Genomic DNA, 14666 nt, shown 5'->3' with positions numbered 1-14666 from the left:
CTTTTCTGGCAAAATAATATAAAAGGACATTTATAATAAGCCGCTGGTTGGCTGGCTTCAGAAAACAACACTTGAAACCATTCTTCCTCTCTGAGAGAGGGTTCAAACAGATGCAAGAAAGTTGAAGTGAAGTTATAAGTTTCTCTCTCGCCCTCCAAACAGAAAGATCATGGCAGTGAACGAGTGGTTGCATGGATATCTGGAGGCAATATTGGATGCAGGAAGCAGCACCAGGAAGAGGAATAACGATGGAAAGCACAGAATCACAAGGTTTGAAGAAGAAGAAGAAGAAAGAAATTTGGAAGGAGAAAATAAGAATAATTACAAGTTCTTCAGTCCTACAAAGTATTTTGTTGAACAGGTTATCGATAGCTTTGATGAATCTGATATTTACAGAACTTGGGTTAAGGTTTGTGTTTCTTCATTTCAGTTTCTTTCTTCTCTTTATCTATCTCTCTGTTAATTTCTCTATAAATTTACTAGGATCATTTTAATTATACGAATTTTGGGTCATTATTGAGTCTGGAAACTCACTTTAACTATTGCTTGATTAGTTAAGGGTGGAAAAGATATATTCTTCTGCGTTCCTCCTCTTAGTGTTTTTTTCTTGAGTAATATATATATACACATAAATTTTTATTCAAATTAAACACTCTTTTCTTCTTCTTCTTGTTTTTTTGCCGACTCTTTTCTTCTTTTATGTGTGTGTTTATATATATGCGTGTGTGTGTACGTGTCATATCCGAAAAAGTTAGAGCAAATAGCATGGGTTTTTAAAATTTTTTTAATTTAAATGATGTAGACCTCTTTATTATCTTCAAAACTAATATATATTCTCTTTTTTGACCCGAATATATATATATATATTCTTTAAGAGTAGGTAATAGTAAATGGTAATTTTTTATTGTATATCTAACTTGTTTATTTGCGCTTTAAAAGTAGAGGAGAGGTTTAAATAATTTCATAAACAATGAGAATTAAGAAATATCTATACAATTTAACCTTGACATACTAATATTTTAGAGAGAAAAGTATTTTAAACTTTTTTTTTTAATTTTGGGTTTAGAGCACTTGAGAATCTTTGGTGGAGTGAAGGAATAGACTAAGATACAAAGAAATAGCAAAAGTGAATTCTTTCACTTTTTGTTCGGAAGCGTAGTGATGAAATAAATTATCATCGGTTTACAGTTTTATCAGTTTAATAATGATTTAATCTTGATACAAGTGTATTTTTATTTTTTAACTTTGCAGGAGATTTGATTTTAGTCTCTTAATTTTATAAAGTGTTTTTTAATCTTTTTAATTCTAACACCGCTAACTTCTTTGAAAAAGATGCCAACATCAAAATTTTAAATGTCAACAAAATATTTACAAATATTAACGTATTAAGTTTATTTTATTTTTTAAAATAACGAGGAGTGATATAAAAATTACAATTTGAGACTAATAATATAATGTTAAGGTTAAATAAATAAAAAAAAATACTTCATCAAATTAAGAAAATCAAAATTAAAGCCTTATATAAAATTAGACAATGAAAAATATGTTTTTTATCTTTTAAATTTTTATATATTTGGTTCAAAGGTATTAATTAATTGCACTTAAAACTAATAGATACACACACTTGTGAAAAGAATAAAGAAAAGAGAGAAAAAAGAAGGATAGTTTTTCACTTTTTTGGGTCTGAGGTGATGATGAGACTTTTATTTTGTTCCATAGATGTGGGGAAATTCTAAACGCAAGTTGTGGGTGTTCAAGTTAATTTCTCATAATAATTCTGGCACCTCATATAATTGGGACCACATGAAATAATATGCTCTCCTACCTATGCTAAATGTAAAAGCTAGTAATTGAGGGTTTGTCCTTGCAAATTTATACTTGTTTCCAAAATAATCTTGTTAATTGTATATACCAAAAAGAGTTGATCAGTAAGAGTAGTTTCCAATAAAAATAATTAAATTAGATGTTTTGAAAAACCAACACATATTTATTATGAAAAACTAATATAGTTAATATTTTAATTTTTATAATTTAGTTATTTAGTTCTTATACCTAGTATCGGAAGTCGAATACACCTACACAATATACACCTATACACAGAGAGAGATTGTGCATATAAGTAGTCCAACTTGCAATATCTTTCGAGTTGAATAGAAACCTTGAGTTCAATTTTTGCAAAGTTTCTTTCACTCGAAATTTGAAAATGACATAAGTTATGTACTTGATGGATGTGAGAAAGAAGTTTTCAATGACTATTTAATTTGGAAGGAAAAAAAAATATATTCAAGATGGACTTAATGTATAAGAAAAAAAAAACATAAAATATATTAGAGTTAAGATGCATATCGCACCTCGGAGTATTTGTTTGAGTGTTGGACATTTTATAATACATCCAAGATCTAGAAGTATTTTTCAGGTGCATCTAGCACCCTAAAGTAATTTTTTTCTTGGTGCTGGATGTAATTAAAAAAAATACTTTACAGTACTAGATGTATACGAAAATATTTTAAAGTGTTAAACACACTAAAAAAAGAAAATTCAGGATATTGCAGACACCACAAAATATTTTATGGTGTTGGATACACTCGAAAAAATATTCTGAAATGCTAGATATATTGTAATCCAATATATTATGACAATATAGTAAAGCATATCCTTGAAAAATGTGCAAGGTGTTATTGGAGGAAATTTTTGTGAATAAAATAGAAATCAAATAATATTTAAAACAAGATTTTATGAAAACATTTTAATTGCTGAAAAATGCTAACCTTTTTCCACTTCATGTAAATTTTAAAACAAGTTTTTATGAAAACATGTTAATCACTGAAAAATGCAAACCTTTTTCCAATTCATGTAAATTTTCTCAAATTTTAATTTAATCCGTATATTTTAAAAATCTATGAGGTCCTTGTGAATTTTATTTTGTCATTTAAGTTCAACTCGCATTCTACTTTAGCCTTTAACATTCTTGAGTGTTTGATTTTCTTATAATTTTTAATATGACTTTAATTTATGTAAATGTGTGTGTTTGTGTCTGTGCATATGTACAAGTCTGACGAAACTGTACTTGACTATAAAATTTATACATATAAAAAACTTACAGTAGTGAAGAGTAAATAATGGGCAGTCAATAAGCAGGTGGTAGCGACAAGGAATAGCAGAGATCGCAGCAGTCGGATGGAGAATATGTGCTGGCCGATTTGGCACCTCACTCGCAAAAAGAAACAGGCATCTCTCTCTCTCCCCACAATTTTTTAAGGGCATGTGTTCTTATTATTACAAGAGGTAATCTTATTTGAGACACCATTAAACTTTAAATGTGAGTAACTCTCTTGGTATGGTTCTGAACATTGATTCATTCTGTTATGAGAGTTTAATCTATTCCGTTAAACCCAACCTTCATTAGTGTAAATTTGTTTTTAGGCTAAGGTGCAAATTTATTTCACTTAAAAGCAATATTGTCGGGAAATTTTTCTTGGGTTCAATATTACTCTAAAAGTATTAGAATAGAGTAATATTGTTTCTTATCGTTTTAACCATCAACTTTAATTTTTTAGCTATAAACGTTATTTCTTTTTTTATGGGGTAGACCAATATCACTGCGTTTTGAAATTTCCGAGACAACATCAGGGGGAAAAAAAATTTCGGGACATTTTTTTTTTGCTAAAATGATATAATATATATATCATATAAAAAATCCATGAGAAGCTGTACTATTTATAAGTTATAAAAAGTACGGCTTTAGCTTATTTTAGATTCCTTGTAAAGTATGACACCCAAATCATAGTTTATTTAAAATAACTAAATTGATGGTTATTGGCTGGTTGCTAATCATTTCAAGGCAATTTGGCTGACTTTAGACAAGTCACAAGTCAATTCTCTAGATGTGATTTTGACAGTAATTGTTGAATTGATATAATTTTAAACAAAACTTTGCAGCACTGCTTCACAATGTTGGATTTGCATCACATAAGATCAAAATAAAAGCTTAGAGGTGATTTTCAAAAAAGAAGTACTTCTCCGATCCTTAATATAAGATCTATTTAACTAATTTGATTAGATTAAGAAAATTAAGTAAGTTAGTTGATTGTAATAAATATGATATGTTTTTCCTAGAATATCTTAATCATCTTTATCATATCCTCTCTCCCTCTCATACTTGACTATAGTTGAGGGAGTATTAATAGGAGTGATTTAGAAAAAATTGATAGATATAAGAAATAAGTCTTATATTTGTGACTAAAATCAACTTTACAATTAGGTCCTATATTAAGAACTGGAGAAGTAGTTTCTATAATGCCTGTGTTTATAAGCTGATTACACACTTAAAGGCTCACAGTTCTTAAGTAATAAGCATCTATGCAAGTTCATAAGCCATTTACATTACAATTCAATTTAAGTAGCTAATTGTTCTTTTATTTTTAAATAGGAAAACTTAATCATTTGGTTACTATAGTTTTGTTCGTAATTCAATTCTTAAACTTTAAATTGGTGCCATTCAATTCATGTAATTTTGACTTGGAAAAACTTAGTCCTTGAACGTGAACTTAGTGCCTATAGTTTAGCCATTTAAAACATGATTTAGTTCTTATAATTTTATTTTTTGAAAGGGTTAAGGTGCAAATTAGTACCATAAGTTTTCACTCAAAAGAGATAGGCATTCTAAAGCTTGTTTAGGTAACAGTAGGGGGACTTATAGTCTTTGAACATTGACGTTAACTGTTAATATTTTTAACAGTAAGAGGTGACATTGCCATGATTTTAAACTTTGAGGACAAATTTACACCCAAAAAAAATCTTCTGGATACTCAGTGCTCCTAAGTGAAAACTTTCAAGACAAATTTTCATCTTAGCCCTTTCTAAAAGGTAGGGACCAATATTTTAAATAGTTAAAATTATAGGGACTTACATTTTAACAATAAGGGTAACATTGCCTGATTTTAAACTTTCAGAACAAATTTACACAAAAAAAAAAAAACACTTCTGGGCACTTAGTGCTCTTCAATGAAAATTTTTGAAACAAATTTACATCTTAGCCTTTTCTAAAAAGTAGGGACTAATATTTTAAATAGTTAAAATTACAGGAACTAAGTTGTACTCAGTTTAAGTTTAGGGATATAATTTCAACTGAGTCAAAACTATAGGTACCAAGTAATATTAAGTTGCAACCGATTTGAAAGCTATAAGGACCAAACGATTAGTTTTCCTAATGTCTGATATGAGTTTCAGTGCAGTAATTGTGGTATACTTAGTAATAGTATTGAGAATATTGATCATTCCTAAAACATTCATAAAATTAAAGGGTTTGCTTGGAAGAGAAGCTTCAACAATAATTGCTGTAACCATTGTTTTCTGCAGATTGCATGGGATGATGCACAAAAGCTTGCAGAACGGCGATTTGAGAGAGAACAAGGCCGGAATGATGCTGCAGATGATCTGTCAGAACTTTCAGAAGGTGAAAAAGAGAAAGATGTAAATGCTTCGGAATCTAAGAAGGACATTCCCAGGATCAGTTCGGAAATGCAACTTTGGTCGGATGAGAATGAGCTTAGGAACCTTTATATTGTCTTAATCAGGTATCATGTTCACTCCATCATCACCAAAAACATATATATAGCTAAAGTGTGATATGTGGGAATATTAGTCCTAGCTCTCCAAGAGAAATTAAAAGTAAAATAAATTTGATATTCCCTCCGGTATTAAATGCATAAGCCAATTAGGTGATTTATTTTGATTCTAAATATAAGATGTCAATTTACTTTGTGTTCAAGGTTTATAATCTCCCCCCAAAACCATCTTACCAATTGCAGATACTAAGAGGATTTTCTTAAGAAAAATTGAGAAAAAGCCCCCCATTGAAAATTTTATCCGTGAGAAGAACTTGGTGAATTTTTATACATAGAAAGTACCAATACTTCGCAAATTTTGTAACGATAGAAATCGACATTCTGATTTAGGTCCTTGCTACCAATAAAGTTTTTAGTGGGGGACTTTTTCCGAATTTTTTCCTTTTCAGATGAGGGACTAGTTCCAATATAAATAATTAAATAAGTATTTTAAGAAAACCAACACATATTTTCTGCAAATAACTAACTTAGCCAATCTTTTTCATCTCTACAAATTTGCTATCTAGTTCTTATTATACACAAGACTAGAGGAGTATTTTGTAGAATAACTAATGTATTGTCAATTTTTCATATTCTATAATTGTGATATGATTTTTCTACTGTAGTGTTCACGGATTGGTAAGAGGAGAGAACATGGAACTTGGGAGAGATTCTGATACTGGTGGTCAGGTACTTGTTAACTTCACAGAGATTTCATGAGTTTTGGTTTATTAAAATTGGTGGGCTAAGCTAAAAAGATCAGCCAAGTGAATATGTCAGCTAACTTTCTAGTTTGCAAATGATAGCTAGCTAGTAATTGACATAATGATTTATTGAACATTTAGAAATAAACTAAGGTTAGTTCAATTTTTTTGCAGAGAGTCTGAGAAATGAACTGCACTGATAATGACTCATGAGTAGCGCAATTTGTTAAAGCTTTTATATTATATTTATATAAGGATAAAGAATGGCATGGTATTGCACAAAGTCTAAGAGACACAGAGAGACAAGTTCAAATAAATTTTAGTTGAACTCCACTATTATAAGTTATAGAGAAAAGCTTCCAACGTTAGATACTGTTCAGCAGTACTATCTCCAACTTCACTCCATGTGATATTAGAGGCAGGGGGCTGTTTTGCAAGAGAATAATGTATGATGTTAAAAAAGACTAAGGTTCTGAGAATCAGTAGATTAAATCTCTGCAAGAATTTCTCTCTGACCAGTTAATAAGCTCAAGTCAGATCCAAAAAAAAGCATTCTTGTTGTCCATAAATTGAGTTTGAGTTTCAAATTCAGGTGAAATATGTGGTGGAACTAGCTCGTGCACTAGCAAACACAAAGGGAATATATAGAGTTGATCTACTAACCAGACAGATAGCTTCACCAGAAGTAGACTCAAGCTATGGGGAGCCCATTGAGATGTTGTCTTGTCCTCTTGATGGCAGTGGCAGCTGCGGAGCTTATATCATCCGGCTTCCATGTGGCCCACAAGACAAGTAGGTTCCTTAAGACATTTATATTACTAAGTACTCCAAATGACTCAGACACGAAACTTTAATTTAGTGCCTTGCACTATAGTTTTTCTTATGCACTTCAAATTTTTTGTCCTTTGGCCTCCAGGAAGAATTTCAAAACACAGGAATAATCAAAATAAATTTCATTAACTTGGAGTCTTCATCTACCAGACGTAAAATTCTTTGTTATTTATTGATGAAGACTTGAGAGATGCTCAATGGGGTATTTAAAATAAGTTGGTTCTCCCTCCTCAATAACTAGCTTTGGGGATATGGTTCCTCATTCCACTTAGATCCCCATCATTCATCTGAGTATAGTACAAACAACATTTGTTGTAAGGAAACATGCAAATGTCTAAAATTCTAAAGACAAACTTTAAACCACATTTCAGATTCGGATGATCATAAATTTTGATGGGACATGTGATGCAGATACATACCAAAGGAGTCACTGTGGCCATACCTACCTGAGTTTGTAGATGAAGCTTTGAATCACATTGTGAACATGGCTAGGGCTTTAGGTGAACAAGTGAAGGGAGGAAAACCAATGTGGCCTAATGTTATCCATGGTCACTATGCCGACGCTGGGGAGATAGCAGCTCACTTGTCTGGTGCACTGAATGTACCAATGGTACTAACAGGGCACTCCTTGGGACGTAACAAGTTTGAACAGCTTCTGAAGCAAGGAAGGCTGTCTAGGGAGGCCATAAATGTGACATACAAGATAATGAGAAGGATTGAGGCTGAGGAGATGGCGTTGGACGCTGCAGAAATGGTTGTGACCAGTACAAGGCAAGAGATTGAAGAGCAATGGGGACTGTATGACGGGTTTGACCTCAAGTTGGAGAGGAAACTTAGGGTTCGGAGACGGCGTGGAGTAAGCTGCCTAGGAAGATACATGCCTAGGATGGTGGTATGCATGATGAATCTCAATATTTTTTGGCCTTCAATTGCTTGTCACATAGCATATACAAACAACACTATCACACTGTCTATTGATTGCACAAATTAAGGGAGTTTTTTCATCAAGAGAGTAGTTTCCAATACAAATGATTAATACTTTAGGGAAATTAACACATATTTTTTTACAAATAACTAATTTAACTAATTTTCTTATTCTCTACAAATTAGTTATCTGGCTCCCACATTTAGGACTGAAGGGAATATGAGGTTATGTATATTCTCACCAAGTATGTGGAGGCTACCAATCTTCAAATCAATGATTTGACTAGAACAGACTCCGTATATGAGAAATTGCAGAAATACTTCTATATAAATTTAAAAGAATGGTAGGAGCAAATCAATCAAATGTATATATCCTTAACCCCCAGTTAACTAGTATGAACATTAGTATTTGTAGAACATGTTTGTGTGTCTGTGTTAGTGTTCCAGTGCTGCCAATGTCAGATACTTGATTGCACTTGAAAATAAGAGTTTATGCTTTTATGCAAAGATGCAAAATCACATTACTCGCTGGTGTTTACTTGTGTGGCAATATTCTCAACTATTGAACAAGGGATTCCAAGAGTTTCACTGCTAAACACTTAAACAGTTAAATTTGCTGCTGAAACTATATCATTAGGTCATTCCACCAGGCATGGACTTCAGTTATGTTACAACACATGAATCAATGGAAGGTGAGGGAGATCTGAAGTCATTGATTGGATCAAACAGAGCTCAAAGCAAAAAGAAACTACCTCCTATATGGTCTGAGGTTGCCAATTCTTCCCTTCCATGTCCATTTCCTTTCTTCTTTTGGCATCAAAAACAGAAGCCCATGTTTATTTCCTTAATGCTTATTTGAAAACAATGAAATAACAATTTTAACATATGAAGCACCACGTCTTTCCTTAATATCTTAGGAAACTATTTTATGCTTGTAATATGATCTGTTTACACAATGGGTATGTGAACTTTGAATGTAAATAGAACACCTTTTGGAACTTTTGAAGTAAAAACATTAAGTCCCATCAAAATTAACCACAACTGATCTGGGAAAATTGTGGAACCTAGCAGGCAAATTCTCCAAGTAAATTTTAACTAAATTTAATGCCCTTATTGCAGTCAAAATTTCAAAAAACTGTTCTGATATATTTTAAAATTTAGGTACCCATTTTTTCCCCTAAATTTCCAACACTTAAAGAAATATGAAAATGAGTTTTATATTCTATGCAGATAATGCGATTTTTCACAAATCCTCACAAGCCAACTATACTAGCCTTGTCCCGACCTGATCCCAAGAAAAATGTCATGACCCTGCTCAAGGCTTTTGGGGAATGCCACCGCCTCAGGGAATTGGCCAACCTGGTATGTTTTACATTTCTGACGTGGAAAACCTTCAATATATAATGATTGAGGGATTAAATTGAAAATAAGACTTAGTTACAAATTGTAAGCATGTCAGAAAGCAATGACTTAGTGTTTCACTGTGAATCACGGCAGACACTCATACTTGGAAATAGAGATGACATTGAAGAGATGTCTGAAAGCAGTTCTACTGTTCTTTCCATGGTGCTCAAGCTTATTGATAAGTACGATTTATATGGTCAAGTAGCTTACCCCAAGCATCATAAACAATCTCAAGTACCAGACATATATCGTCTTGCTGCAAAAACTAAGGTACTTATACATATTTGTCTTCATCTTTTTGAATACTAAAAATGTAGGGACTAGCCTTGCTCATAGGAAAGCAGCAAAGTGAAAAATCCCTATATGACTTATATAGATCGTTATAACAGTACAACGTAATTAACTTATGATGTGAAATAATGGTTCAGAGCTTAGTTTTCTGCATGCCATATGTCTTGAGATTTTTTATTTATACACCACACTTGTTGTCTATGATACATTTGCTAACATCGGTACTGTGCATATTGTCTTCTGAAGGGAGTTTTTATCAACCCAGCCTTGGTGGAACCATTTGGCCTAACAATCATTGAGGTAAACCTCGGTTTTTAATCAAAGGAAATATAATTTGATTCAGTCAAGGAGGAAATTAGAACTTACAGGAATTCCTTTCCTTCTCATATTACACAGGCAGCAGCTTATGGTTTACCTGTTGTCGCCACAAAAAATGGAGGGCCGGTGGACATTCTAAAGGTAGGCTAAAAATAATGCATAAACACACTGTCTCCTATTATCAAAATTAAATTTTATTGTATCAAATAAATTCCAGTTCCTCTATTCAAGGAGCCTTCTCTACAATGCCCGGCATTACTTCCTCATCACTAACCACTTAATAAAGTGTACTCAAAGTCACATTAAATGGGTATTTAAGTGGGCTGGTTCTTCCACCTTAACAACTATTTTTTGGGTAGGATTTCCTATTCCACGTGGTTAGTCATCATTAAGTTAGCCACATTTCTTTTTTCTTTTTAAAATTTTATGCTTATTTTGTTGGGCTAGCCATTTATCTTATATACATTCATACCATACTAGGTACTTAACAATGGACTCCTGATTGATCCCCATAATCAGAAAGCCATGGCAGATGCACTGCTAAAGCTTGTTGCTGATAAAAATCTTTGGCTAGAGTGCCGCAAAAATGGCCTAAGAAACATCCATCGTTTTTCATGGCCAGAGCACTGCCAAAACTACCTCTCTCATATTGAACATTGCAGGAACCACCTCTCTACCTCTCGCTTGGAAATCATGCCAATTCCGGAAGAACCAATAAGTGATTCTCTAAGAGATGTAGAGGACCTTTCTCTGAGATTCTCCATTGAAGGAGACTCCAAGTTTAATAATACAGAGACAGATCCAGCAACCAGACCGAAAGAACTCATTGAAGCCATTAGCCATAGGGTCTCATCATCTACTAGGAATTCCAGTGCCAGTTTTCATCCCATGAGAAGGCAAAGGCTTGTTGTGATTGCTGCAGATTGTTATGACAGAGAAGGAAGCTTGACAAAAGCTTTTGAGGCAATTATCAAGAGTGTGATGAAATTTGCAGGACCAGGTATAGGATCAGGAAGAGTTGGAGTTGTACTCTTAACAGGTTCAAGTTTGAAAGAGACAATTGAAGCATTAAACAGCTGCAATATAAACATAGAAGAATTTGATGCTCTAGTGTGTAACAGTGGGAGTGAAATGTATTATCCATGGAAAGATTTGATGGTTGATGAAGATTATGAAGCCCATGTTGAGTATAGATGGCCCGGTGAAAATATTACATCAATGGTACCAAGGCTGGCTGGGATTGAAGGTGAAGAAGATAAGGACTACATTGAAGAGTATGTCAGTGGTTTTAGTTCTAGGTGTTATTCCTACTGTGTGAAACCAGGCATGAAGGTAAGATATTTATGTGTTAAAGAAGAAACTAGTTCGTCAATGGTTCGTATATTTTAGGAAAAAAATTATTTCAAAACCATGATTCTCATGTGTTGATGATGAATCACAGGTTAGAAACATATATGATCTTCGTCAAAGGCTACGAATGAGAGGCCTCCGTTGTAACCTAGTCTATACACATGCAGGATTCAGATTAAATGTGATACCATTATTTGCATCAAGAAAACAAGCTTTGAGGTTAGCAACATCATGCCCTCCCTATTTCTTTTATTGTGCACCGAAACTTCAAGTATGAGAAAAGATAGCTGAATACAACAAGAAGAAGAAACATATCCCACTAGGAAGGATTGATAACTTGGATCTCATGATGCTATTATGCTTTGTTAAGAACCAAGTCATTGAATATTTTATTAGCCAAATGGTCCTGTTCAATAACTCTATTTAACATCCTCTCCGGTCTTTCTCTACCATTTTTAGAGGACACTATACTGTTTGGTCCACTCTCCTCACTGACATCTCCAATGGCCTTCTTTGTATATGTTTGATTCATTTCAAATGATTTTCTCCCATTTTCTCTTTAATAGATGTCACGCCAATTTATGAACTTCTTGTCCCTTTAAAGCTCTACATTCACTATCATATATTAGTGGTCGTCTTATAACAATGCAATAAAACTTTGCTTTACGTTTATTGTTATTTGTTGATGACAAATAACTCCGTTAGCCTTTTGCCACTTGAATCACCTCATTTATATTCTATATGTAACATCTCTATCAATTTCATCATCTCATTGTATGATTGATCCCAGATATCTGAATCTTGCAAGTTGTGAAATGATTTGAGCAACAAAGATAAAATGACATACGTCTTGTCCAATATGCAGGTATTTATCAGTTAAGTGGGGAATTGATCTGTCCAAAGCAATCATATTTGTTGGAGAAAGAGGGGATACAGATTATGAAGAACTCATGGCTGGCATCCACAAGACTCTTGTTTTAAGAGGATCTGTAGAGGAAGGCAGCGAAAAGCTTCTTCACAGTGAAGACAGTTTCAAAAGAGAAGATATGTTCAATCTAGACAGTCCCAACCTTATCTATTCAGAGAACGGCCACATGGACTGTGACATATCTGCAATTCTAGGGCATCCTGGAGCATCATGATTCCTATTTGTTCACTTTTATTTTTCATATGCCTTGTCTTGGAACTATACAATACAAATAGATGATTATAAGCCCACAAAATAAATATTACCCAAAAGGAGAATGTAAATCCCGTACATCAGTTATGTACAAGACATACATCTCTAACATGATTTATCATTTTCACATATTGGAATCTATAGAAATAGCACCAGAAGGTGTATATGATCTATACGTGTGAATATATAAAGTGGATAATATTCCCATTAGTAGCTGGTAGCTACTAAAGTGAGCACAATAGCAAGTGTCATATTTAATTGTGGGTTATATGAGATACACAAACATACTATAGACACAAATATATTGTCATTGGAATTAAGTTGCGTAAGCCTATAAGTTATATAAGCCTAACACTACTACTACCACAGAAAAGTAGAGTGGTAGCATTTAAAATTTTATATTTATAGCATATAATAATACTACCAACTTCAAACTTATCTATTGGTTACTTAGTCATGTATAACACTTCAAGAAATGTTATAAAAAAGGTTACAAGCATCTATTGATCACAGGTATCTGAGTTTTTTAAAAATATTTTTTCAAGATATTTATAAAATTAAATTTACAATAAATTTTCGTAAAATTTTCTCCTGTCATCGAAAAATATAGAAACTATTTATGAAAAAAAATCAACATTAAAACACTAGCACAGTTAACTTGCATTGCATCAACATTTACACCACATATTTTTTCCACCTCCATTCTCTTCCGAGCCAGGAGAATATTTAAAATTTAAAAGTACAATAATACCAAAATATAAGTTTAAAAACATTAAAGGGAAAATGACAATAAAATACTTTCTGAATTTCAAAATGACAAATAAGGCATTAGGTACCAATCTGGAATTTTGATTTTTGGCCTGAAAACATGTTGTAAAACCTATTGACAAAGTAGTAATTCTCACTATGAAAGTTGTAAATCCCACTATGTGTTTTGTAAAGTTCAGCATGGAATGGTATTGTTTTTAACAGAAAAGTTGCCCAACCCCTCAAAATAGGTTGGAAAACCCATTGACTAAGTAGTAAATCTCACTCTGAAAATTATAAATCCCACTATGTGTTTGTAAAATTCGGCGTGGAGTTATATTTTTTTTAACAGAAAACTTGCCCAGCCCTTCAAAACAGGTTGCAAAACCTATTGACAAAGTAGTAACTCTTACTATGAAAACTGTAAATCTCACTATATGTTTTGTAAAATTTAAAATCAAAATTCCAGATTAGTACCCGATGCCTTTTTTGTCATTTTGTTTATTCAGATGTCTTATTTGTCATTTTGAAATTCAGAAGGTATTTTATTATCATTTTCCCAATATTAAACTGCCTTTAGTTTGTATGATTGTCGACGATCCGATTTGATATCTTCTTTACGTTGATGAACATTATTGCTAATAATTAACCAATGCATAAAATGACTTTCCTTTCTTTCTTTCTTTCTTTTCAATGCTTGCCATGAATGCATCCAATGATATATTAGTACTACCTCCTCTTATTAATATAAAAAACTAGATAATTAATTTACAAATATTAAAAAAATTAGTTAAATTAATTATTTGTAATAAATAGATATTATCTTTTCTAAACTATCATTGTTAATCATGTATTCATATGTATTGAAACAATTTTCACAATTACCATGGAGATTACTTGAGGTTGGGGGCAAAATAAATAAATATAGAAGACTAGTGTATTGTGATATTACATATATAATCAAATTAAATTTTTATCTAGTTTTTGTATTAAGAACCAGAGCTAGTATTGATTTCGATAAAAAGATGATAACAGTATGTGTCCAATAATTAATAATGACACGAATAATATATTATTTGATTTAAAACAAAACAATTATTTACAGAAAAGCATGCATTTGTTAGAATATAGATTATTGCAACAACTGATCTTGATCTTTCAAACTATATTTTAACCTGCGTAAATAAAATGTGTCCTCAGATGAATTATTCATATTGAAAAATTACAGATCTTTTGCATTATAATTGTATAATAAATGATAAAGAAACAATCAATCAGTTATCTATAAATAAATTTTTATATAAACGCAAT

The 14666-nt window shown here is 32.2% G+C and overlaps 1 protein-coding gene across 3 annotated transcripts; it reads left to right on the top strand.

Annotated features, from left to right (window-relative positions):
* The first annotated feature begins 90 nt into the window (after positions 1 to 90).
* LOC114754564 (probable sucrose-phosphate synthase 4) lies at positions 91 to 12608 on the top strand. 3 transcript variants are annotated; one of them, XM_028943347.1, is made up of 14 exons: positions 91 to 409; positions 3139 to 3228; positions 5359 to 5576; positions 6233 to 6296; positions 6903 to 7102; positions 7553 to 8033; positions 8703 to 8834; positions 9296 to 9427; positions 9563 to 9739; positions 10007 to 10060; positions 10157 to 10219; positions 10559 to 11410; positions 11520 to 11647; positions 12294 to 12608. In XM_028943347.1, exons 1-14 carry the CDS (start codon positions 170 to 172, stop codon positions 12568 to 12570), a joined length of 3108 nt encoding a protein of 1035 aa, XP_028799180.1. In that variant the 5' UTR covers positions 91 to 169; the 3' UTR covers positions 12571 to 12608. The 3 variants fall into 3 exon arrangements, with proteins under 3 accessions (XP_028799180.1, XP_028799181.1, XP_028799182.1); XM_028943348.1 differs by lacking the exon at positions 9563 to 9739; XM_028943349.1 differs by lacking the exons at positions 9296 to 9427; positions 9563 to 9739.
* The last annotated feature ends 2058 nt before the right edge of the window (positions 12609 to 14666 follow it).

This window comes from Neltuma alba, unplaced genomic scaffold (assembly GCF_004799145.2).
Source record: "Neltuma alba isolate B1F8T4 unplaced genomic scaffold, ASM479914v2 tig00010150_pilon, whole genome shotgun sequence".
Lineage (NCBI taxonomy): Eukaryota > Viridiplantae > Streptophyta > Magnoliopsida > Fabales > Fabaceae > Neltuma > Neltuma alba.
The sequence above is the reverse complement of the archived record's forward strand: the minus strand, read 5'-3'. Positions and strand labels throughout refer to the sequence as shown.